Genomic DNA, 24316 nt, shown 5'->3' on the forward strand with positions numbered 1-24316 from the left:
ACTAATATGGCCAAAAAGAAAAAATGGATATGTGTATGAGTCCTTTAGTTTATGTCACTTTGTGATTGTTGGTTTTTTATTTTGCAAACAAACGGGAAAAATGATTTTATATTATCATCAAAAATAGTCCATGTTGTGGTTATGAATGATAATGGTAGTGGCTGAAAAAGAGAATAAGAAAGAGGAGGAGGAGGAAGAAGAAAAAGGGTTTTGTAGGATTATATATTGTTATCACAAATAGTCCTTGTGATTACCAAATGGACGATCTTACCCTCACGTGGCAAGCACGTGAGGGGCTTAACGGCTAAAAAGGGACGGACGTTTGTCAAAAGGATGTCTGGCAATGAAAAGGAAAAGTCCAGGAACATTTAGTGATAAAAAAAAAGTACAGGAATGAAAATGTGAATCGAGCAAACCACATGGACGATTTGTAATAATTTCTTTTTAATCATTAATGTTATTTTAGATAATTCCTCTATAACTTTTAAAGAAATGGTTGTTTTATTTATTAAATAGTATAAAAGTATAGATTAAGTGTATAGGGGAAATAGGATTAAGTGTAACACCCTGCTTTATAAAAATATGGATTTCAAAAAAAAATTTCAACTTTGAATATAACACCGTTTATAAAATGCGGAAGCGACTTTTAAAAATCCCAATTGATTCCTAACGAAACCAATAAAACATAATGAATGTCTTAAAAAGGTGTTACCAACCAGTATCATCACACTAATGTAAATGAAATCCATAATCAACCTCAATAAAGATAGTCAATGTAATAAAAGCCAAAATGACTAAATAAATAAGTCTACTTAAATAGTGCAACTATGGGTAACTAAAGCCAACGTCCAAAAGCTCCAATAACAGCTACCCATCTCACAAGCAAGCTACTAGCCACTGATCAATACCTAACCTGAGGGCACAACACATTTTCACAAAACAAGTGTCAGCTATTAAAGCTGAGTAAGATAACCGGTTAGTATATATAAAAGGATTGCCAATTAAAACACTTTAATAAATCAACTCATGCATATATATATAAAGGCACAAATAACAAAACATAAACTGCATAATAAGGATTATCAAATCCTATAATGTGCCTAGCAGTCCTCCATAGCCACCAATATTCACATAACTACATAAGCTGCATAAATCAACAAAAGGTTATGCCATAATAAACTACATATAAAGGTTGTGTGAGGCGGCTAAATAGCCAAATATGGATCCCCACACCCGACTTGATGGATAGACCTTACGGTGGTCCATCTATGTCTTTATGAATAGGCATAACCAAATCCATGAGTATTCCGTTAACACTAGGTGGTCAACCACGACACCCGAAATACTCTAAACAATAGGTTGTATTCACAAGAGAACCTGATCGGGGTTCCAAGTGACGCCATAGCACACTCCGCCTAAATAGACGTCATGTGGGTTAAGCTTAACTCTTACACCAATGCTCGAGACTTTCACCAAAAGATATATTAAAATATATCACACCAAAATCTACATAATATTTTAGGGCCCTTAAACGTGCACGTGACATGGCAACCTAAATCATGTCTAGTGTACTATGTGTACAAGTCCACATAAATCATCTACCACACAAACAACAAGCTACATATATCAACAGTACAACATTAAACTCATTTCTACCCAAGCATGCTTTAACAACACCCAATAAACCTCCCACATATATCCCACGCCCTACATATGCATGAGATAGTTGAAACAACATAAAAAGGGAGTTTAATTATTAAAATTAAGTTTTGTTGTGTCCCCAGATGTCAAAAGTAAGTTATCTTATCTTTTGCAGCTTCACAAATCACAAATAATAATAGTTTACCAAGCTTGTTATGTATTCCCAACAACCTATATAAACGGACAATGATTACAATAAATTAATAATTGAATAAACACTAAATACTACTAACTCTTTGTATCACAAAAACTAAATATTTAGTTTTTATAATTATTGCTGCTCGTATAGACATCAACAAACAAAATATGTCTCTTTATTATATTAACTACAAAAATCTCAACCTTTATGAATGTCATTTTGCACAACTATTATATATAAATAAATATATTTAGACATATTATTGTTTTATGATGATAAAAGATAGAAGGCCAATAATGGTGGTCCTTTCTGCTTGCTGGACGAGTACAAGGCCACCACCAAGGCAACCACCAAGGCACCAAAGCTATTGTAATTTTTATTAACACTATACCCTCACAAGAACAGTTATATTTTAGTATATGACCTTATTTGCTGACAACACATGATACAAAGAAAAGGATTTTTGCACATTCTTCTTTCAACCCACAATTAAATAAACGGACAAACCTTATGTCTAAATATATTATATATTATTAGTATTATGTGTAGATGCTACTAGAGCATGAAGACAACTCAATTTTTCTTTCATTCTTTTGACTAGCTCGAATATTAAGCAAAAGTTAACAAATCCAAATTATTTTTATATCCTATCTTTTTAATCTCTACATATAAAGGTACTTGAAAGAGAGTATTTTACCATTAGGAATCTCATAGCACAGATGTTTTATCAATATAATATTATCTGATAATAAAAAGAAGTAAACAATGACACAACATATTCTACCTTTTTCTCCTAATATGTTACGGCTCCAACACAATGAGTATATATTGCAGTCTACGCTTTCCTTCCCTTCTTGTGACCCACAAAACCACGTTATCTTTTCAATAGAGGTGACAACAATTCAATTTTGTTTTCTGGAGGATAATGAATTGCGGCTATAGACACAAAGCAAATAACCCTTTATTTTTCTCCTTGCGGCACACGATCCCAACTGACGAAACCCCTCTCTTTTTTTTTATATATGTTAGACGGCTAGATCCATAAGGGTTCAATAATGTATATATATATTTTACATTAGGGTTTATAGTATATAATACTTGAGTTCGTGAATCCCTAACTAGTTAAATGGGTTTCGTTGAATAAACATTTAACACCCCTCCAGCTAATTAACCAATGGTTACCTCGGATAATATCACTTAATTACATTTAACATACACTTGACACTGTAGGAAATACATATCATCTTAACAAGCTTTAATGATAAACACTTATCGAGACTTTTAGTCACACCAGATGGGAATACGTACCCAAAATTATCCACATTAAAGACACATCATTTTCTACCTAAATACTACCTAATTATCCACAGAACACATAGAAATTAACACCATATTCAATCATACAAAATATGGCGCCACTTAACGGTAGGTCAACATTGACTAACGGACAAAGCTAACGGAATAGGATAAAATAGTTCGGGATATTACATTAAGAAATAAGGGTATTTTAAGTATGAATAGGTGCTAAATTTCTTAAAATAAGAAAGATTAATATGTTTTATAAGGGATTATAGATATAGATAGTATAAAAGTATAGATTAGGTGTATAGAGGAGTTAGGATTAAGAAATAATGGTATTTTGGGTATAAAAAAGTGCTGAATTATTGGAGATGTGCTTTATAAGTGGTTGTAGATAGTATAAAAGTATAGATTAGATGTATAAGGAAATTAGGATTAAGAAATAAGGGTATTTTAGGTATAAAAAAGTGCTGAATTTCTTAAAATAAGAGAAGTCAATATGTTTTAAGGGTTACGAGCATAGTACCCGCGCGTTGCGGCGTAATTTTATAATTAATTTTGTGGATGAACACATTGGTTACATAATGTGTCAAAAATATATATTATGAGATTCTGTCGATTGTTTTAAAACCATATAGAAAGATCAATGTTAATTAAATTAGAATCAAAGATCAGTTTATTTTTGTGGATTTAATTTATTTGTAAGGATAATTTCGGTAGTTAGGAATATGATGGGTAAAATATAAAATAAATGTGAAGGGTAGTATGGGAATGAAAAAAAATGCTTAATCTTAATTTCAATTATAGGTTTTTATCATATGTGTCATTATCACATTTTTTGACAATATTTATCCATTAAATATTAAATAAAAAAGATATTTATATACAAACTTAATCTCATTTAAACTAATTTTCACTATCTAAGTATCACAACACCATTAGGTTTCTAAATATGTTAAACTAAGTTTAAATTTTTTTTGGTATTTAAATGTTGAACATTATATATATTATTGATTTCAATTTCAATATTAAAACTTTTAAAAAATAAACTTAATATCCGTATATCGTACGGGTAAAAAACCTTATAGATATATATATATAGATAGATGATATAGATGATGGTAAACAATCAGCTTAGAAAATTCATGTACTTCGATTGTTATGGGTTTTAATTAATACGTACGCTTTATATTACAAAACTAGATTAAACCCGCACGTTGTGCGAGATTAATTGAGAATGTAAACTAAAATTAACTGATAATTACATTGTTATTCATAGTTTTTGATAGTATAAAAAAATAATCAATTTACAACTGATACAAATAATAAAATTATAATTATATAATAAATATTCATCAAATATGTTAAAGCATGACTAATGAAATGTAAATATTCATAAATCATAAAATTCTTTTTCTATGATCTATATGTATTAAATATAATACAAAAAACAGTCTCATCGAAAACAATGATCATTATTTATTTATTTTACACTTTTGAACGGCGCAATGATAATTATCATTGAATTAATAAAAGGGAAATGATTAATCATCATAAACAAATAGCCTAAAAGTCCACCTAATAAGTAAATAATGCCACATGGAAAAATCAAAGAGGGGGGGGGGTGAAGAGAGATAATGAGTGGATTACACATGTCAAATGTCTATTACATATGTTAAATGTCTATGATATTAGGAGGATTTTTAGGCTATTCTTTTAAGAGGATTGATCATTTTGCTTAATAAAAAGACGCGGTCTAAATCACATATAAACATCTTTGCGCTCATATATTATCAAAATACGGAATCTTAGTTATATGAAGATAAGTTACAAATATAGATTTACATATCAAAGATATATGTTTGAAACTGATAAAATAAATATCTAATTTAACATTGATAATATAATCGGTTAGTAAATATTAGATGTAATTATCAATATAATCTAGTTTTATATTATATTAAAATATATTATATTCCACGTATAAAGATTATTAATTATAAAGAAAAATAGAAAGAAATAAGTTACAAAAATCGACAATATATTATCGATGTCTTTTAATTAATTTCAATATTCAATGAATATCTACCGTAGTTTGTAAAATATAAACAAATATTAAGTTATATCAAGTGGTTTGTACATATTATTAAAAGTTAGAGGTCATGAGTTCTAATTTTGTATTTGACTTTTTATTTATTATTTAAGATTAATAAAAAAATAAATGTCTACGTAGTCAAATAATGGCGTGACAAATGAAATGCTACATGAGCATTAAAAAATATAAATCTAAATGTCAATGTATCTAAAAAAAACAATAAAATTGTTAGAAAATGACACCTAAAAACAAGTCTAATTGGCACAAAAAGAGAAGTGTCAACTAGGAAAAAACATATCCTCTCTTATATAGAGAGATTGTGATCTTGTGACCGGCATTAGACCCGAGCTCTTAAAGTAGTTAATCAATCTTTCATAATAATTCTCAAAATTCATACTTTACAATATATACTTTTGGCCAATTTGTCTTTTAGATATCATACTTTTCTTTACCCTAAACATCAGCATACCTTTTTTGTGTGCATATTATTCAGACCAATCTCTTTAAGACTTCCATGCATGTTTTTAAACCAATAGCAATATGTTGTTTTTAAAAGATTATAATATAAAAAATAAAAAATAGTCCAACTCTCAGGTCACCAATTGTCTCAGTAAACCTCCGGCTTCGAAAAAAGTTGAACCATATGCATTAGCGTTTCACCAATACATTAGTACATATCATCTCAAAATTAGATAAACCCTTTGGTCACCAATTGTCGCACTAAACATCTTATTTTGCATTATCGATGTGATCTTAAAAGTTGAAATAAATACAAAGATCAACGTTAGAAATGATTCTAGCATATCAAGAGCCAGATACACCGAATTACCAAGATATAACCATGTCATGATCCTTATTTCTAAGATACTCAAACTTAAACCATCTGCACTGGTATCTTGAAATTGTTCAAGCACATCGATCTCAGCAAACGGATCAAGTATATGGAACAAACACATTAAACGGGATTGGATAATGTTATAAAAAACACAGTTTGTCTAGCCGCATCAGCATTAATATAAAATTTAAAAACATATCATATCAAGTTAAAAAAATATAAATAATAAAAAACATCGTGTTGAATAAAAATTATTTCATTATAGAAAAACAATAATATATCAAAATAATTATTTTTTTCATGATTACGCTAGTCCATAAAGATTGAGAGGAGTGAGACATTGGAAGAGATGAACTTTGTGTCATGTGTAATCATGTGACACCTTATGATGCCATTCAAAAGAGGAAAATGGTGCATCTTGGAAGGATGGATGAAGAGGAACACAAATCATTGTGAATAAAAATAGATGAAGAGTAAGAAGATATATAATTGAACACGTGTTGGATCAAATCTGACTATTTGAGCTAATTACACTTTTGGTTCATATATACCCCACCTTGCCACATTTTGCTTTTTAACAAGTTCAACTCTTTTCTTACTAATGATTCATCTTAATAAAAAAAATACCTGACCATCTATAAAATATTTTCGTAAAGTGTTTAATATTAAATTTAGAGTAATGATAAAGATCAATCTAATAATTAATCTAAAGCTTTTATCACATGACATGTGTAATCCATTTATTATTTCTTTCAATCTCTTCCTTTGATTATGCCAAGTGTCATCATCATATAATTAAGTTGATTATTAGGTTGTTTTGGTTAGATTGATCAATCATTTTCCTTAAATTTATATTTTTACAAAGAAAAAATGACTATCAAAAAAAATTTTCCTATTCAAAATATGATATTTTTAAGAACAGACTAACAGAGTCAGTTTTACAAAACTTGGAGGATCCGTTTGTAACAGATCCAATTACCACGGGCCTTTTACTTTGTATATTACTTCTTTTCACAATTCTAAACAAATGTCTCTCCAGTAACAAAAACTTCCTAAATTAGAAACCCTAATTCCCCAAATTCTTAATCTCTTTTTACTGTCGATTTTTCACTTCGCAAAGGTAAAATTATTCGACTTTTATCTACATCAATTCATCTCATTCTTTCAATTTTGCCTTTCAATATTGTTATTATTATTATTATTATTATTTTGCTTAGTTTTTAAACTTAAATTGATCTGATAAATTCTGTTACTATTTATTTATAATTTGTACATGAAATTGTAACTGCCTCATCACATTATAAAAAATATATATATATATATAATGATATTGAATAGAAGAATTAAAAGGAAAAAGAATTTGGTGTTTTTGTAGTTATAATGGCTGGGGAAAGGAATGAGTACGGAAAGCGTTCTCGCTCGAGATCGGAACATAATGATGATAGTAATAAAAATGATAGAAGTAAGAGAAGAAGTAAAGGTGAATTTAAAGGAAGGATAAATATAGCCGCAGACGATACAGTATATCGTTACTTATGTCCCACTAAGAAAATCGGAACTATAATGGGAAAAGGTGGGGATATCGCTAAGCAATTGAGGTCCGAGACTAATTCTAAGCTCGACATTGGTGAGACGGTGTCAGGGTGTGACGAACGTGTGATTACTATATATAGTGTTAGTGATGAAACGAATGATATTGATGGTTTTGACGAGCGAGTTTGCCCTGCTCAAGATGCGTTGTTTAAAGTTCATGATAGAGTTGTTGATGTGGCTGGTGACGGCGGTGATGATGATGGTGAGGAGGAGGAGGCGGCGGCAGTACAGGTTACAGCGCGTTTACTTGTGGCGACTGATCAGATTGGATGTGTTATTGGGAAAGGTGGACATGTGGTTGAAAGTATTAGGAGTGATACGGGTGCACAGATTCGCATTATGAGGGATAGGCATATGCCGACTTGTGCGTTGCCCTCTGATGAACTTTTGCAGGTAATTGGATGTATGTGCTAGCATTACTTGTTACATGTTAACGTCTTTGTTTCTATATTGTACATTATGTGAAGCTATATTTCTTATGTTAACTAATGATCACCTAAACATTTAATATGATTCGTTATATACTCGATATATGACAAACCTAATACTTTATACAATACAGTGATACCACACATGAACCCCCATATGTTTTAGATATTCCTAGGTTTTTGTAAGTTACTTAAAAGCATCTTAAGGTCCGCGTAACAATGACCTACAGCCCCTAAACTGCTCTAAACAACAAACTTGATACATGGCAAGGAGCGAAGGACACTTTTTGTCATTATAAGATTTTGACCAACTTAAATTTTCAGTCTGTTCATATAACCTTTTCTATGTTAAGGTAAACTTTTTACTGTTTTTAACGGTATAAACCATGCTTAAATTCGAGTTATGGTTGATTTCTGTCTTTTATATAAGACAATTCAGGTTTGTTAATGTGAGATTGCATTTGAGATGACTTAAGCATGCACCACAATCTTCTTCCTTGTCTGCAAAGTGCACATAAATGACCACCAAACTTTGCAAAAACATCCACAACTTATTTACAGCATGAAATATAAATGTCTATAAACATGTTATGCACAATTTTACTTTGTTTTAACCTACTAAAACAATGTCATGGATTAAATCAATGTGACCTAACCCATTCGTTTAGATCCATACATATATAATACAACTCGATTTAAAATGAAATTGTGTTATCAAACATTTTTATTTTTAACTATGACAATACCACAAAAATGATTCTACATGAACAAAAGTGTGAGTTAGGCAGATTGACAACCTCCAAACTTTGACATCATTTGACCACCAAAAGACTAGAATGTAATTCTTGAAGTTAAAGTTTTGAACTTTCTTCTAATCCACACATATTTTACTATGTTTTTTGTTGAGCAATCTCTTTGTTTCTTCTCCGAAATTGCTACCTTGATGAGCTTTTTTTACTGTAAGTTTGTTCTCAACACACGTGCGCGCACGCACACACACACACACACACTTGTGGGTAGAGATCGGAACAAATGATAATGCTTCATCTGTTTCTAATTTCTTCCAGCTACGCATTCTAACTGAAGTTACTCATTGACCCTTCATTTAACTATGCCTTATGGCAAATTTTCCCCTAAGATCATTTGCTTTTTTTTTTAACCTCCTCTGAGTTTGACTTGGTCACACCATTATGTGTTTTTATGTCGTGTTGTAAACATAATTTTATACAACTTATTTGCATAAGTTATCAATGTTTATAATTCTCTGTTCAGTTATCTTCGAAATGGTATTTAGTCATTTGACTGATGGCCATCGACTCGACTTTTTAAATTCATTACTCCTATATATATATATATATATATATAGACTTTCCACTTGAGTCAGTTGATAGAAAATACACCACATAGTTGCTAACTACTAATTTATGTCACCTGATAATCAATTTTGGATTTCGGGATGTTACATTTTGGGTAAAAAAAATGTTGATCTTACTATGTTGAGTTTTGTCACTTGTAAAGGGAATCTTAATCTTCTATTCCATGCGAATTACACCAGGCTTATTTTACTTTTAGAGATACAGTCACAAAAAGCATATGTCCAATTGGTTATAGGAAGCTTTGATTTGTTTGAGACTTTGAGTCATGATAGTTTTGATATAACTTTGTGTGATGATTATTGATTCACACTAGACTGTGATCGTCTACTTTTTCTTTTTGGCATGCCGTTGATGTTAAAGCTTACATGCCGCCTGTTGTGATGATTCAGGTATCTGGTGAAGCTTCTCATGTGAGAAAGGCTCTCTTCCAACTAGCATCTCGTCTTCATCACAACCCATCACGGTCTCAGCACTTACTCACTTCCTCCAATGCTAATATGTATCTTTCTGGTGGTTCTGTTATGGGAACAACTGGTGCTCCAATTATAGTTGCTCCATATAGTGGCTATAAAGGTGAAGATCGAGATTGGGCTCGTAGCCTTTACCCAGCTCCAAGGCGGGATTCTTCTTTAAAGGAATTTTCTCTTCGTTTAATTTGTCCTGCTGCAAGTGTTGGGTCTGTAATTGGCAAGGGGGGTTCCATAATCAATCAAATCAGACAGGAATCTGGAGCAACTATCAATGTTAATTCTTCAGCAGCTGATGCTGAAGATTGCATAATATCTATTTCATCAAAGGAGGTAAGTTTGGGCTAAAGTAGGATTTAAGCTAGCAATTTAGTACAGTGCCTTTTCTGATTGAAATACGTTTATTGATAGATGTTTGAAGATTCATTTTCTCCAACTATAGAAGCAGCAATACGCCTGCAACCCAGGTGCAGTGATACAGTTGAAAGAGATTCAGGTCATGCTTCATATACAACCCGTTTACTTGTGCCAACCTCTCAAATTGGCTGCCTAATTGGGAGAGGAGGAGCAAAAATCACTGAAATGAGGAGAACTACTAGAGCTAATATTAAAATATTTTCAAAAGAAAACATTCCCAAAGTTGCTGAAGATGATGACGAGATGGTACAGGTAAAAATATTTATATATAAGTTAATATTTATGGTTTACATATTCAAATATTGAGCATATGTTGATAACCCTTGTGTCATCTTCTCACAAGATTATTGCCGAACTTGATCTTGCTAAAGATGCACTAATACAAGTAGCCACGCGATTAAGGGGTGATCTTTTTGAAAGAGAAGGCGCCTTGTCTACATTTGTTCCTGTTCTTCCATATCTTCCGATGGCACCTGAAGCACCTGAAATTTCAAGGTATGAAAGAAGAGACTCCAAAGGCCATGGACGTGGAAATTCTTATTCTGGCAGATATGGTTCATCAACTGATCTGCCACATAATGATGCGTACAGAGGCTATGACAGCTCACAGGTAGTGCAGTTGCCACATGATCTTCAAATTATCCTTGTTTATTCAAAAATTTGAAACTAACTTACCTTCGAAAATTGCGTGTTAAAACACTTTTTGATCAAATAAAGTTTTATCTTTTTGTTTGTCTTAGTTTGAAAAATCTTTATCCCGAATTCCCAATGATTTTTGTTTTTTGTTGCCTTAGGAAGTTAGGATGTGGATGTGGATGGTCACCACTCTATTCGTTGATTATATATTCCATCATACCTGATCTTCTCATGTCATCACAACTTTGACTCAAACTTAATACTCGTTTATAAGTATCTGACATCATCTGGTTTACATCCAGTGTGGATATTTCATCAATTAGTATAGGTTTTGTTTATAATTCTTACATTTATATGTAATTATGTATATATGGTTTCAGGGACGAACTAGCGCTGCTGATTATGGAGCCTATGGTGGTCATTCTTCAGGGCGTAGTAGTACTTATGGGTAATGTACTGTTGTTGAATGTTCTTTATCTACTTGTTTGGCATAACTAGAGATAATTTAATATCAAAAATGGCTGTGATCACTGCTAGTAGTAATCTGTAAATGAATTAGCTAGAAAACATCCCATACTGTAATTTATCACTAACTATTGTCTTCTGTTGCCAGTGGATCTAGGCATGATCCTCCCTCTAGGAGAAGATACCATCCTTATTGAATCCTCTGAGCCGCAGCCCACAGGTGAACTATGATATTTAACGTTTTGTGGTTTTTAAGGTAGTTCATATATGTTTCTTTATTGACGTTAACATAACATGAACCAAATCTATGACAGCCTACCCGGTAAAGCCCCTCCTCTCCCATGTACATAATTATTCTGTTTACATCAAGTCATTAACCGTGTTTCCTTTCCATTCACTATAACAGCTGCGATATTCAAAGCCTGAAGCCAGCCCACAAAGCCTTATACCTAAACCAGAAGACCAGATGAACCAGAGCTTACAAAACTTATGGCTCACCTCTTATGATTTCCAAAACGGACCATTGTTCGAAGGTCATTTTATTTTCTACCGATATTATTGCCCATCCCCCGACTCTACTTTTCCAAACTCCGTTTCTTTTGTTCCAAAGAACCTAGCCTTGTCCAACGTTTCAATCCTACAACAGTTTGTGGTACTTGCTATATAATAGCAGTCTTGAGCATTTAAATTTTATTTCGGTAGATTATTTGCTAATATTTGCAAAGCACATAATAGCTGTTTGCAGTTTCTATGGCATCCAGCAATCTGCTTAACCATAGGTTGCATAAAGCGTGGTTGGGTAACAAGTTAAAATGGGTCAAGGTCCAGTCGGTTAACCTGAAACGCTTTTTGTCTAGTAACTCAATTTTTTTTGATAAATAATTTGTGTCAAGTGTGATACAAAAATCATTTATTTCTGTAATAACCTTGTGATAAAATCTATTTATTAAAATAGACTTTGAGTGTGTTTCAGCTAATACAGTTCATCCAACTTGTTTTCTTCATGACTATTTTTCGTAAATATATTTAACCTATTAAGTCTTTTCTGAGAAAATCATAGCTTGAGTTGACCAATGACCTGTGATTCATTCACGACTCGAAAGCTGAGAACCGAGTCATTACTTTACCTGTGTGTTTTGATATGACTTGTACGAGATGTCTCATGACTCGTACAAGCCTAACAACTATAGGACTTTATTTTTCGATTTGTTTTTTATTGTCATTATAAACAGAGGGGTAGAAGGGGAATTGTAAGTTAAATTAGTTGGCAACTACATATTACATAATATAGCAGATTAATATGGGTTTAATATGGATTTCCTGATGGAAAAGCATTCCGGAATCCAGTTATTTAAATTCTTTGTTAGTCCACTTAAATTTTTTGGGAGTGTGTTGTCAAGTTTCATTAGGGAGGAAAAGGAAAGAAAGTGAAGTGATTTTAAATATGAAAGTCTTCTTGAGTTTTTATTTCAAAGAAAAATTAAAATAAAGCACGAGGTAGGAATCGAGGGGGGATATATAGGAGATTTTGCTTTACAAACTTTTTATTGCAAAAATGGGATGATTAAAAAGGGAAAGAAGGTGAGACCCTTATCATTTATTCTCTTCTTTAGTCATTACATCTTTCTCTCATGGAAATAACTCTAGGGATTTCGCTATTCTGGTCCTTGCTCTACCATACTGCTAATTTTATTGAAACCACTTAAGTAATTTATTGCTACTAGTGCTTAACTGTGTACGTATTATTGATACTGGTGGTTGGCTGTGCACTTATTATTTCCTTCATTATCTTTGGTTTTTATCATTTATCATCCTGACCTTGTGTCTGTCAGTCTGTGGAAGCCTTTTCCAGGCGTGATGGATATTCATATATAAATCTGTTTCTTTAGATAAAACAATACCATATACGACTAAGGACTATGAACTCTTTTGTGAAGCCGAGGTTTTACATTTGCTTATTTTTATAATATGCTTTACGCCAAGTGTTACTACTTTATTTGTCTGTTCAATATACCATCACCACTTTAAGTAATACTGAGTTTCCGAAAAGCAAATCTTGATAGCTGATCCAACGAATTTTAGGTCAGGTAAACTTGATGATGGGTTTAGTCGATTGTAAGCTTTGCTTCCTTAGTAGGTTGCGTCTAATGGAATAATGTATAAATTTAAGGCTATCATGTTAATCCGAATGTATGTAAACATTGTGATAGCCAGATTAAAAAAAAATATATGATTATGATATATTTTGTAAATAAACAGATCTGGTTCACTGACTACCACAACTAGAGAAAAGCTTTTTTCTTTTTGTGTTGGGCCAAAGGTTAGAAACTTTTGGCAGGTCATAACCATCAACAATGGTTGTGACAAACACTGCATCTTTACCCCATTGCATGCAAAAGATTAAATATATGGATTAGTTGATGGTCATAACAATGATAGGATTTGTTGATTTGCTTATCCATTAATGGTCAAGTGTAAAGCATGTGGATATCATAAATTATTTCTATCTAGCTAATAAAAAAGTGGTTTCAGTTTTTGCTTTTATCATTTTTTTTAACGTTTATGTTGTAATCATGATTTGTGATATTCTTTGGAGTACATTTTATTCTATATCACTTTCACATTTATGATGGCAAATGTGTTCTTTCATTTCAAACAATGTAAACATATATGAGAAACATAGGGTACAGAAAAGGATTATGGATTAGTAACCCACTGTGGTCGCGACAATCTTACTTCTTTATATACTTGTCACTTTGTCAGTGTAAAATGCAAGTTTTTCAATATCGAGATTTTACTTTAGATCATTTTTGGCACTACGAGATCGGAATCTTAGGATTGGATCAAGGTTGAAAGGTCCTACCAGCATTTTCTAGTTCATTTACGTGTTAATAAAATGTTAAGGTAGGATAAATTTATGGAATGCTTTATAGTTTAAAACTCATAACTAGTAAGTAACTGCTCAATGCCGCCTTCTGCGGGTTTTGAACCCCAATACTTCGACAGTGTATGGGGGAGGTTAAGATGTAGGCAGACCTTACCTCTACCTAAGTAGAGAGGCTGTTTCCAGTTTCTACCTAAATGGTAGAAAAGACCCTCCAACCTTTACATGGGGCCTTCTGCGGGTTTTGAACCCCAATACTTTGACAATGTATGGGGGAGGTTAAGATGTAGGCAGACCTTACCTCTACCTAAGTAGAGAGGCTGTTTCCAGTTTCTACCTAAATGGTAGAAAAGACCCTCCAACCTTTACATGGGATGAGGATCGAACCCACGACCTTAAAACTCATAACTATAAATGCAATATCATATATATAAATTCAAGCAGCTAAAGTTTCATATTAATAATCTAGAAGGTATTTAACCTTAAAAGTATGACAATTGATAAACTTTACTATTTGCAACACCATCTCAGAAACCGGTGTTATATCAAAAGTAAGGAAATCTATCTATTCTTTTCAGATTTCTTAATCAAATTCAGTAATTCATCCCTCTTAAACTCTAAAAAAAATGTACTTATAGTAGGGGATCACCATCAACATCTGTTAGATACCCAAATAGGCAGAGTTATAGTAATAATAATATATGGAATGATTGTTAATAATTTCTACATTTTTATTAATAGTTTAGGTAGTGTGGGAAGCGCTAATATGCAACTATCACTAGCATGCATTGTCGATTGGGAAATAGCTCAACTATTTCTTTTTCTATCAATACTATATAATTTATGTCAATAGTAACAATTTATTATTAACATAAATCTTTGTTAACCCTAGTGTATGTTAGAAATAGTTAACAAGTACTCCATATTAAAAATTATATGGGGTGTTGAAAAGTTTACAAGTTTGGGACATGAGATTTTACTCTTTTACCATTTCCCTTAAAACAAAACATAAATATCCCCATTCTTTCTTTCTCTCTCCAAAACAACACACAAAATATTTTTTCCTTATGGTATACCATAACAATACACACCCTTTTATTTCCGTGAATAATCACCGTCGTCGTCCATCATCACAAACACCCTAGTCACCGTCGTCTATGATATCCGTCGCAACGTACGGGTACCATGCTTGTTGGTGATAATTAAGTTGTATATTAGTTCTTTAATCCATGGCAGTCCATCACGGAGCCATGACGACTGAGGACCGTCGCCCATAGTTAAATCGCTCTGTCAATGATCACCCTTATGATTTATCACTTCTTCTGATCTATCACGTGGATTGGAGGGTGGTTATAATCTTCTTAGGAAAAAGCATTTTTTATGCCCTAAGATTCATTTTTAAGATCTTCGCAATTTTAATAAACAAACTGCATGTCTTCATGTAAGTAAAAACAAACACCGCCTAAATTGTAATTCCTAGGTAATAAGTGTGTGGCCATGAAATTTTGAATTTTGTGCATGGTAATGTATAATTATACCATTCCTAACAATATTCTCTTTAATTTATTCATCAGTTTTGTCAGCCAAATTTATTTATATTAACACTTATAAACTGACACATCATTGCTAATCACACTGCACACACTTCTCATGCATATATACACACATGTAATTTTCCTCATCGCTTAACCAACTGATGCCAAATTAATGATTCATCCGAAGGAGTGAAAGACCGCTGCCTATGGTTCACTAAATAGAGCCCTTTGGTTTCAACCGAAGAGCCAATTGGGACTAGTCTCATATATATTCATCAAGAGTTGAGTCAGATTATGTTTTCGCTTAAAGTCAAATAAGTGAAATATGTATAAAAGAAACTGGTTAGATTTATAAAAGGAACTAGATATCTGAAAATATTTTCAAACTACATAATAGAATATAGTCATTATATGATAATGATATTTGAAGACCTAAGTGTCCTAATTGTAATAGTAGTTGGAATCTAGAAACAAGATTTCAATTATTACATTGAATTGAAAATACAAGGTCTTCAAATATATATCATTAAAAAGTAAAAACCATGAAAATTTAATTATGTTCTCACTACATAAATCGAACTCTAATAAACTTGCTCCAATTATAATAACATAAAAATAAAACAATACATCTCCGTGTGCAATCCGCGTAGCAAAGTTACCATTAGCAGCAACTCTTATTTCTTTGTTTAATTATTATTACAAGACACACACTAAACCCACCAAAATTCTTAACTTCCAAAACTGGCTAATCATGTGAGACTCCACATTTGGAATGGAATCATGGGTTTGGAATTTCATGAGCAAGTGAGGGCAGGTTAGTATTATCAACCTACTTGTTCCAGCCACTATCTTATCTACATCATATACTTATCTTAAACGTGCATGTATATATAACTCATGCATCCTTTGATTCCATCAACTATCCAATCTTGTAATCATCTTGTTGATTATCGACAAGTTTGATCCAGACACATCAAGTTTCAAAAATGACGAAGGCAGGTGCGTTTCAACTTGGTGTTGCACCACCGGCGAATAGAGGCATTGCCATACTCGACTTCTTCCTCAGGCTCATTGCCATTGCTGGAACATTAGCTAGTGCTATTGCTATGGCTACAACCAACCAAACACTTCCGTTTTTCTCTCAATTTATCCGGTTTAAAGCCAAGTTCAATGATCTCCCTTCCTTCACGTAAGTGATCATAACTATATATATCACAAATGTTTGTAGGTATGCAATTCAGAACGCTTTATTACGTGTATCTAACTTTCAAATATTGTTTTCGTATGTATCATTTAGCAAAAATGTTAGTAGATACATACGATAACTATTTTTTGAAAGCTCAATACACATATTAAAAATTCGGGCTACAAAGGGATACATTTTCAGGAGGGTTTAGTGTGTCAGAATGTAACAAACTATGCCCAAAAGGTTATAGTGTGCACGAACTAACGTTTTTTTTATTGTATGTATAAACTTGATAAAAAAGTTTATATCATGCAACTTTTTGTGACCGACCAATAAAAACCTTATACTTGGTCTATTCAAAAAAAAAATTTACACGTGGCAGCTCGTACACGTATACACATTGCATGATTTGAACATTTTTACAAAGTTTATGTATACAATAGAAAAAAACGTTAGTTCGTGCACACTATAACCTTTTACGCATAGTTTGTTGCATTCCGGCGCACTAATCCCTTTTCAGGAGATTAACAAGTTAAGTCTATTTATCAAAAGAAAGTTTAACCAAAGTTTATCAAATAGTTGTTTTTATGCACTGATGATTTATTTGGCCATTACAACCAGGTTTTTTGTAGTGGCGAGTTCAATAGTGTGCGCATACCTCATTTTTTCGCTAGCTTTCTCAATCTTACACATTGTGAAGTCTTATGCGGTGAACTCTAGGGTCCTCTTGCTTTTCCTTGATACGGTGAGTCTTGGCTGTCCTTCATATATATTCACTTGACAGTAGTGTTTTTGTTACTAACTTGTTACGCATTTATTATGTGTGTGTATGGCAGGCGGCTATGGGTTTACTAATGGCTGGTTCAGCAGCAGCAACAGCTATAGTGCAGTTGGCACACAATGGTAACAACAAGGTTAACTGGTTCGCGATTTGTCAGCAGTATAATGACTTCTGCAAACGGGTGTCTGGATCCTTGATTGGGTCATATGCCGCAGTCGTTATGTTGATTATTATGATCCTGCTTTCGGGTGTGGCTCTTGCTCGACGTTGATTTCGTTCTTCCTAATTCGTTATTGTTTTGGTTCTTGATCGAGTATTTCAAAGTTTGTATGTTCTTTTTCACTTGTGTTGGTTTGTCTTGTACATTTCTGATCTTTCACCCATTGTGATATATAATTGTAATGAAATTTGTGCTAATTAATTTGAGATTCCTTTCACATTTGTCATGCGTTCATAAAATGAATTATGATTAAATAAATTTTAAAAAAAAAGTATTTCACATATAGACTCATTTAAAGATTTTATTCCATCATACCGAAATTCAGTATATTGATGACACGTTAACAATTCACCGATTAAATTGAACTATATTTATCATTAACCTTCATATTACAACAACGGTACCCAATCACTCGCGGGGTATGAAAGAGGTAAGATGTAAACAGTGAGCTTGCTTCCAAAAGTACCTCCGACCTAACCCTCACATTAATATCCCGAAGTATTGGTACCACATAACATTACATTGTAATGTATGTACTTCTATAAAAGGTAGCCATTTTCCATTGAAATATTGATACATTCGCTTACTCCTTCTTCTAATGCGATTTGAAGGTAAATTAATACAAGGAAAATGATTATACATTACATGATCCAACTGATCGAGGGAAGCTTTGAGCTCATCTTGGAACGTTTTATCGCCATATAGATGTGAAAATATCAAGCCAAAATTCAGTACTGGCCGGCTACAACCCAACCACAATACAACACCAAAAATTCATATATAACAAGTGGTTGTTCATTTGATTCAAACTAGTTGGCAATGCAGATCAGAAGTTTTCAAGATTGTTATCCTTCAAATTCATGCATGGTCAACTATAATTGTCTCATCTCATCTTTTGTGGATGAACTTTTAAAATCTTTATGTTAATAGCCTATTTAATTCTTTATAATAACATTAAATACAATAAAATGATAATATATAACACTAACTTTTTCTTAATACAACGTATTGCCAGGTCAATCATAATATCTTACATTTGTGTGTTTGTGTATACTCAATGATTAGTGTTAAAGTCTTGTGAATTATATCACAAGTCACAATTAAGTGGTCAATGTTACTATATATGTTGAAGACAAATTTAGGGTTATCAACAAGTCACTTTGCTTGTTTCTAGTTTTATGGTAATGAAATTATTGAGAATTTGAGATTAATTGAATCATGTCTCCCAATCCACTAACTAATCAAAAATATCCCTTAATGGTGACCATGTGCACTGTGTCATATCCTCTAATCTTTATTAATCTAATAATATATATGTCGATTATATAATCACACTTTAGTTGCATGTAAACACACATATTCTATTTTAACTCTTTGCAACTCTAAATGAACATATTCTATTATCACTCTTGTTTACATATATGTGTGATCTTCCTTGCAACATACAATTAGTATTTTATGAGCCAAATGGCTGCGTTTGCAACAAATGTTGTACAATAATTCGATTGTAACTAAACACGTCTTTCGATAAATAAAAAATGTTCACACTTAGCTTTTGGGATTTCTTGATACTTTAACGAATTGATTACTTAAGTATGTCTTGAGCTTTTATAACAAGTCTGGTAGTGTTTAGCATAGTTGTTAAACTCTTACCAGTCACAAGCTGACTCTTACGAGTCGACTCGATTTACACCATAAACGAGTCGACTCGTTAAGTGACTCATTTTTGTACAGACTCTTACGAGTCGTTGTGTAAACATAGTGCGAGTCACGAGTTGCAAACTTATAACTATTATAGTTTGACATTATGGTTATATATATATATATATATATTATATTTAGTTTGTTACATTATTTTGTGTGTTACATGTGTAATTTTGATCATTTTATTAAGAATCTAAAGATAAATTGTAAATTTATATGCCAAAATTATTAAATATGTACTATTTTGGTAAATTTATAAAGATAACGAACTTATATTTTGATTTTAAAGACGTCACATATATGTATTATTATACTATATTATTTAGTACTTAAAAATGTTCTGACTCTTACGAGTTAAGTCACGTTCCGAGTCACGAGTCAAAAAATAATATTTTTTCGGTCGAATAAAAAATTTCAAGTCGACAGCTATGGTGTTTAGTATGTTTCACAAGAATTGATTAAAACAAAGTGAGTGGCCATGCGTTTCGGTGCGAGTATAGATACTAATACATATGAATTTTATATTATAAAAAAAAATGCTAGATTGATAGGAACCGTTTGATCTCATGTACCAAATTGGTACCTACAAAACCCCCAGCAGAGATAGTGTCAAGTTAATTCAACCACTTAAATTCAATTCTGCCTCTGGCAAGATTCGAACCTAGGTTGCTCCTAAAAAGTATCAGCTGGTGGCCAACTCTTCTACGAAGAGTTAGTTAATTATATATATATATATGTATATATACATATATATATAATAAAAAGTAAACTTGGAATGTGAGGGGGTGTTATTGTAGCTAAAAGTACACCCCTTTTAGCATAAGGTACAACCATCTAAAGCATCCAACATAATTAACGGATTTAACGATCGTTAAGTGTTAACTAACGGTACTTACAAAAGGGTATTTAACGGAGTTTGTTTTGAAGCATAAGGTACAACCCATTAAAGTATCCAAAATTGTTAAAGGACTTAACGATCGTTTAAGTGTTGCTTAGCTAATTAACGGTAGTTACAAAAGGGTATTTAACGAAGTTTGTTTTGAAGTTACATTTTTTTAACTTTTGTCACCAAAGTTTTGCTTTAGTTTCTTTTTTTTCACATAAAGCTTTTCACATCAAAAGTTTATTTTTTATTTTTCTTATTTTTACCTCATAACTTTTACATTTTAAACTTTTGCTACAAAACTTTTTTTTTTACATTTTCCCTATTGCGTTTTGCCACAGAACTTTTGTTTGTTAAACTTTACCAGACAAACTTTGTTTTCACATATAAGTTTCTTAACTTTTGTATTTTTTTTCCACAAAACTTTTTTTTAAGTCTCGCTCCGAGTGTTTTCTTTTATTTGCTTATACAACATAACTTTTGACCACAACTTTTATTTCTTAACTTTTGTCACGTAAATTTTGTTTTCCAGCTTAATGTTTTTTTTTATCTTTTATCACCAGAGTTCTGTTTTTCTCTCGGGACAAAGCCCAGGTAAAAATACTTGTTTTAACCAAAAATTACCTAATGACTATTAAAATAAATAAATAAATACAACAGAAATCCAATAGTGCTTGATAACCAACCCATTATGCACAGAGCCGGTTTAACCTTTTTGGTGGCCTTAAACGGAACCATATTTGGGGGCCCTTTTCAAGTCTATGCAAAAAGCTATTCTTTTTTATTCGGACTCGAAGTCTTTTCCATTTTTGAATGAAACAAATCACAAAATCTGTAGAAAACTTTAGAGTACAAAAATAAAAATACTGATTCGTAGGAATGGTGAACCACCTAAATCAGCCGCACTTGGAACTTCGAATTATAAAGATTCTTAGTCTTCGAAATTGTGAACCACAAAAACAATAAAGTCGGACTAACTGCGCTAAGTTGGGCTTGAAATTGTGAACCATAGATTGAGATTTTCATTTTGACTTAGGGTCGTGGTGTGTGTTTTTCCAACTATATGGGGTTGTTAGTTTTATTTTATATGCTTTCTTTATATATTTATAACAATTATTCATTTACTCTTGTGGTAACAAGACTTTACATTATTTGATCTAAAAACTGAAAGTCCGAAAATTAAAAAATTTAAGGGCCTTAAAAAAGTGGAGGCCTAAAGTTATTGCTTGGCCCACTAAAGCTATTGAGCCGGCAGTGATTATGCATGGGCCCTTACCAATTTTGTTCAAATCAACGTGATAACAAGTAAATCATATAACAGTACTATGGTTAAAGAAACATAAATTCGCGATTTAAAATGTTGATATCCACTTTTATGTTGTATGTCCCCAACACTAAAATGTACTATTACACGAAATCCAAAAATGTGCGTAATATTTCATAAATGTTGTCTACATATGTATAGTTACTCTTTAAAAACTGAACAAACTTACAAAGTAGTAGTATTAACTAACAAGAAAGTATGTAGGAGTCAGTTATTCAGTTTACATTCATCATTTCATATTTGCAAATTGCAATTTAAGTCAAAGAACTATCAACAATATTTTCAACTTTTTCTGCTCATCATAACCATTCTTTAGTAATCAAACAACCTGCAAGAAGTCTTCTTGTTTACAAAAAAAAAAAGAATTGGTCCTAAAGTCAACAAAAATTAAAATTTGTTATCATTTTATCATGACGTTGCAGTTTAACAGAACTAATCTAAAAAATAAAAAGGCAAAAAAGCTTTAAACTAACACCCTCAACTTGTCTAACTCAAAACAGAAAAACAATATGAAAACAACCCAAAAATTCTTGGAAACCACTTGTTCTTCTCCTTCATAAAATCCTATTTATGCCTTCTTAAAATCTCTACTCTTCCATACAACACCTTTGAAACTTTATAGCCCACAAAAATATCCTTACATTGTTAATTGTTATAGAAGTTTTAATGGAAAGTAACTTAAGCAAGAACGATTATGAAGAGCAAATAGAATTGCCTCCAGGTTTTCGGTTTCGTCCCACGGATGATGAGCTAATAATTCACTACTTATACAAAAAAGTTTTTGATGCTTCTTTTGTCAGCCAAGCCATTGGAGACGTTGATTTGAATAAATTCGAGCCGTGGGATCTTCCATGTAAGTTCTTGATCATGCATCAAATTTTTGTTGTTTTGAAAGTTTATGTTTTTTTTTCTTATTTTGCTGATTTTGAACTTATGGTTGGAATTGAAGTGAAGGCAAAATTCGGTGAAAAAGAATGGTATTTCTTTTGTGTAAGAGATAGAAAATACCCCACTGGTATGAGGACTAATAGAGCTACAGAAATGGGGTATTGGAAGGCTACAGGGAAAGATAAAGAGATTTATAAAGCGAAAACGCTTATAGGGATGAAGAAAACACTTGTGTTCTATAAAGGTAGAGCACCAAAAGGCGAAAAGACTAATTGGATCATGCATGAATTTAGATTAGAAGGCAAACTAGCCTTTGAAAATCTCTCAAAATCAACAAATAAGGTAACATTTGTTCTGTTTTTGCTCTGTTTTTACCCTGTTTTCGTTCTGTTTTTACCCGTTTTTGTTCTGTTATATGCTCATTTTTTGCTATGTTTTTTATAGGGCGAGTGGGTAATTAGTAAGGTTTTCGAAAAAAATTGTGGAGGGAAAAAGATTCCGGCATCTGGGGTTCCATGTATGAATTATGATTGCTATGAAGATGAACTTGATTCTTCAAATTTGCCTCAATTGATGGACATTTCGAGCTCCAAAAGTGAACCAATCTTTGATGCTATCCAAGAAAACAAGCCTAAAACCGAGGACTTGATTGAAAGTTTCAACAAATCAATTGAATTTACGCCTTCCATGAATGATAATCTTTTTTTGTTTCCAAATGCTCAAATGCTTCAAAACATTGAATACTTGCAGTACCAAGACCCTTCGGTCCTAAGGTTCTTGATGAATGACGATAATCGTACAAACACAAGACAAATCCAAAAGATCCAATTTGAGAATGATCAAAATTACACAATGGATTCAGTTGGGGCAGAAAATGTTGATTGTCTTTGGAATTACTGAGTTTGTACATTTTTGCATGAAAAGGTTTGTAGTAAACTTCTTGTCACTAGCGCATATTGAATGATGATCTATATTTACTACCCTTTTGGTCCATTATAATGTTTAGATAGAAACTAAGGTGATTATAACATACATATAATGAAGTTGATGAATCTTTGTTGTTTGATTATATTCATCATGCATTATACATACATCTTTATAAGGTTTTAAATATGATGTAACTTAACGGTTAACTCTTTGTATGATAGTATCTCAAATTAACTTATGTATTTTTTTATTTTTTATCATATACTTTTATGAGTAAATATTTATTTTTAGTATGTTAAGAAGTGTATTGAAAAGAGGAAGTGGGAGGGGATAGTAATTTTGTACCAATTGAGCATAACTTAAGTGGTGTATCAGTATATGTACCTACAAAAGACATAGACCCACTATAGACACTAATGCTCTGTTCTTCGGTTGAAATTTAAAAGAAATTAAATAAAATGATTTGATGAGAATAGAAGATTTGGAATCCTTTTAAATCATCCCAAAAATATGAAAAAGATTTTTAGTCTAAA

At 32.0% G+C, this 24316-nt stretch overlaps 3 protein-coding genes across 5 annotated transcripts; all 3 read left to right on the forward strand.

The window, feature by feature from the left end:
* The first annotated feature begins 7099 nt into the window (after positions 1-7099).
* On the forward strand, positions 7100-13505 carry LOC122610012 (KH domain-containing protein HEN4-like). The gene is made up of 8 exons (XM_043782981.1): positions 7100-7189; positions 7445-8055; positions 9856-10266; positions 10345-10602; positions 10694-10960; positions 11367-11434; positions 11600-11671; positions 11858-13505. Exons 2-7 carry the CDS (start codon positions 7450-7452, stop codon positions 11646-11648), a joined length of 1659 nt encoding a protein of 552 aa, XP_043638916.1. The 5' UTR covers positions 7100-7189; positions 7445-7449; the 3' UTR covers positions 11649-11671; positions 11858-13505.
* Positions 13506-15892: 2387 nt separating this feature from the next.
* LOC122610014 (casparian strip membrane protein 1) lies at positions 15893-18276 on the forward strand. 3 transcript variants are annotated; one of them, XM_043782984.1, is made up of 4 exons: positions 15893-16684; positions 16829-17059; positions 17678-17801; positions 17893-18276. In XM_043782984.1, the coding sequence occupies exons 2-4, from the start codon at positions 16857-16859 to the stop codon at positions 18106-18108; spliced, it is 543 nt and encodes a 180-aa protein (XP_043638919.1). In that variant the 5' UTR covers positions 15893-16684; positions 16829-16856; the 3' UTR covers positions 18109-18276. The 3 variants fall into 3 exon arrangements, with proteins under 3 accessions (XP_043638919.1, XP_043638920.1, XP_043638918.1); XM_043782985.1 differs by having other exon boundaries at positions 16839-17059; XM_043782983.1 differs by having other exon boundaries at positions 15893-17059.
* A 4358-nt stretch (positions 18277-22634) lies between these two features.
* On the forward strand, positions 22635-23756 carry LOC122610013 (NAC domain-containing protein 92-like). Its single transcript, XM_043782982.1, has 3 exons — positions 22635-22821; positions 22918-23198; positions 23301-23756. Exons 1-3 carry the CDS (start codon positions 22635-22637, stop codon positions 23754-23756), a joined length of 924 nt encoding a protein of 307 aa, XP_043638917.1.
* Positions 23757-24316: the final 560 nt, after the last annotated feature.

Source organism: Erigeron canadensis, chromosome 8 (assembly GCF_010389155.1).
Source record: "Erigeron canadensis isolate Cc75 chromosome 8, C_canadensis_v1, whole genome shotgun sequence".
In the NCBI taxonomy this organism is placed as follows: domain Eukaryota; kingdom Viridiplantae; phylum Streptophyta; class Magnoliopsida; order Asterales; family Asteraceae; genus Erigeron; species Erigeron canadensis.

Coding starts and splice junctions, on each gene's coding strand:
- LOC122610012 (XM_043782981.1), top strand. CDS start 7,450: ATGGCTGGGGAAAGGAATGAGTACGGAAAGCGTTCTCGCTCGAGATCG. Junction 10,603..10,693: donor ATGATGACGAGATGGTACAG/GTAAAAATATTT, acceptor TCTTCTCACAAG/ATTATTGCCGAACTTGATCT. Junction 11,435..11,599: donor GGGCGTAGTAGTACTTATGG/GTAATGTACTGT, acceptor TTCTGTTGCCAG/TGGATCTAGGCATGATCCTC.
- LOC122610014 (XM_043782983.1), top strand. CDS start 16,857: ATGACGAAGGCAGGTGCGTTTCAACTTGGTGTTGCACCACCGGCGAAT. Junction 17,060..17,677: donor AATGATCTCCCTTCCTTCAC/GTAAGTGATCAT, acceptor CATTACAACCAG/GTTTTTTGTAGTGGCGAGTT. Junction 17,802..17,892: donor TCTTGCTTTTCCTTGATACG/GTGAGTCTTGGC, acceptor TGTGTATGGCAG/GCGGCTATGGGTTTACTAAT.
- LOC122610013 (XM_043782982.1), top strand. CDS start 22,635: ATGGAAAGTAACTTAAGCAAGAACGATTATGAAGAGCAAATAGAATTG. Junction 22,822..22,917: donor CGAGCCGTGGGATCTTCCAT/GTAAGTTCTTGA, acceptor TTGGAATTGAAG/TGAAGGCAAAATTCGGTGAA. Junction 23,199..23,300: donor TCTCAAAATCAACAAATAAG/GTAACATTTGTT, acceptor TGTTTTTTATAG/GGCGAGTGGGTAATTAGTAA.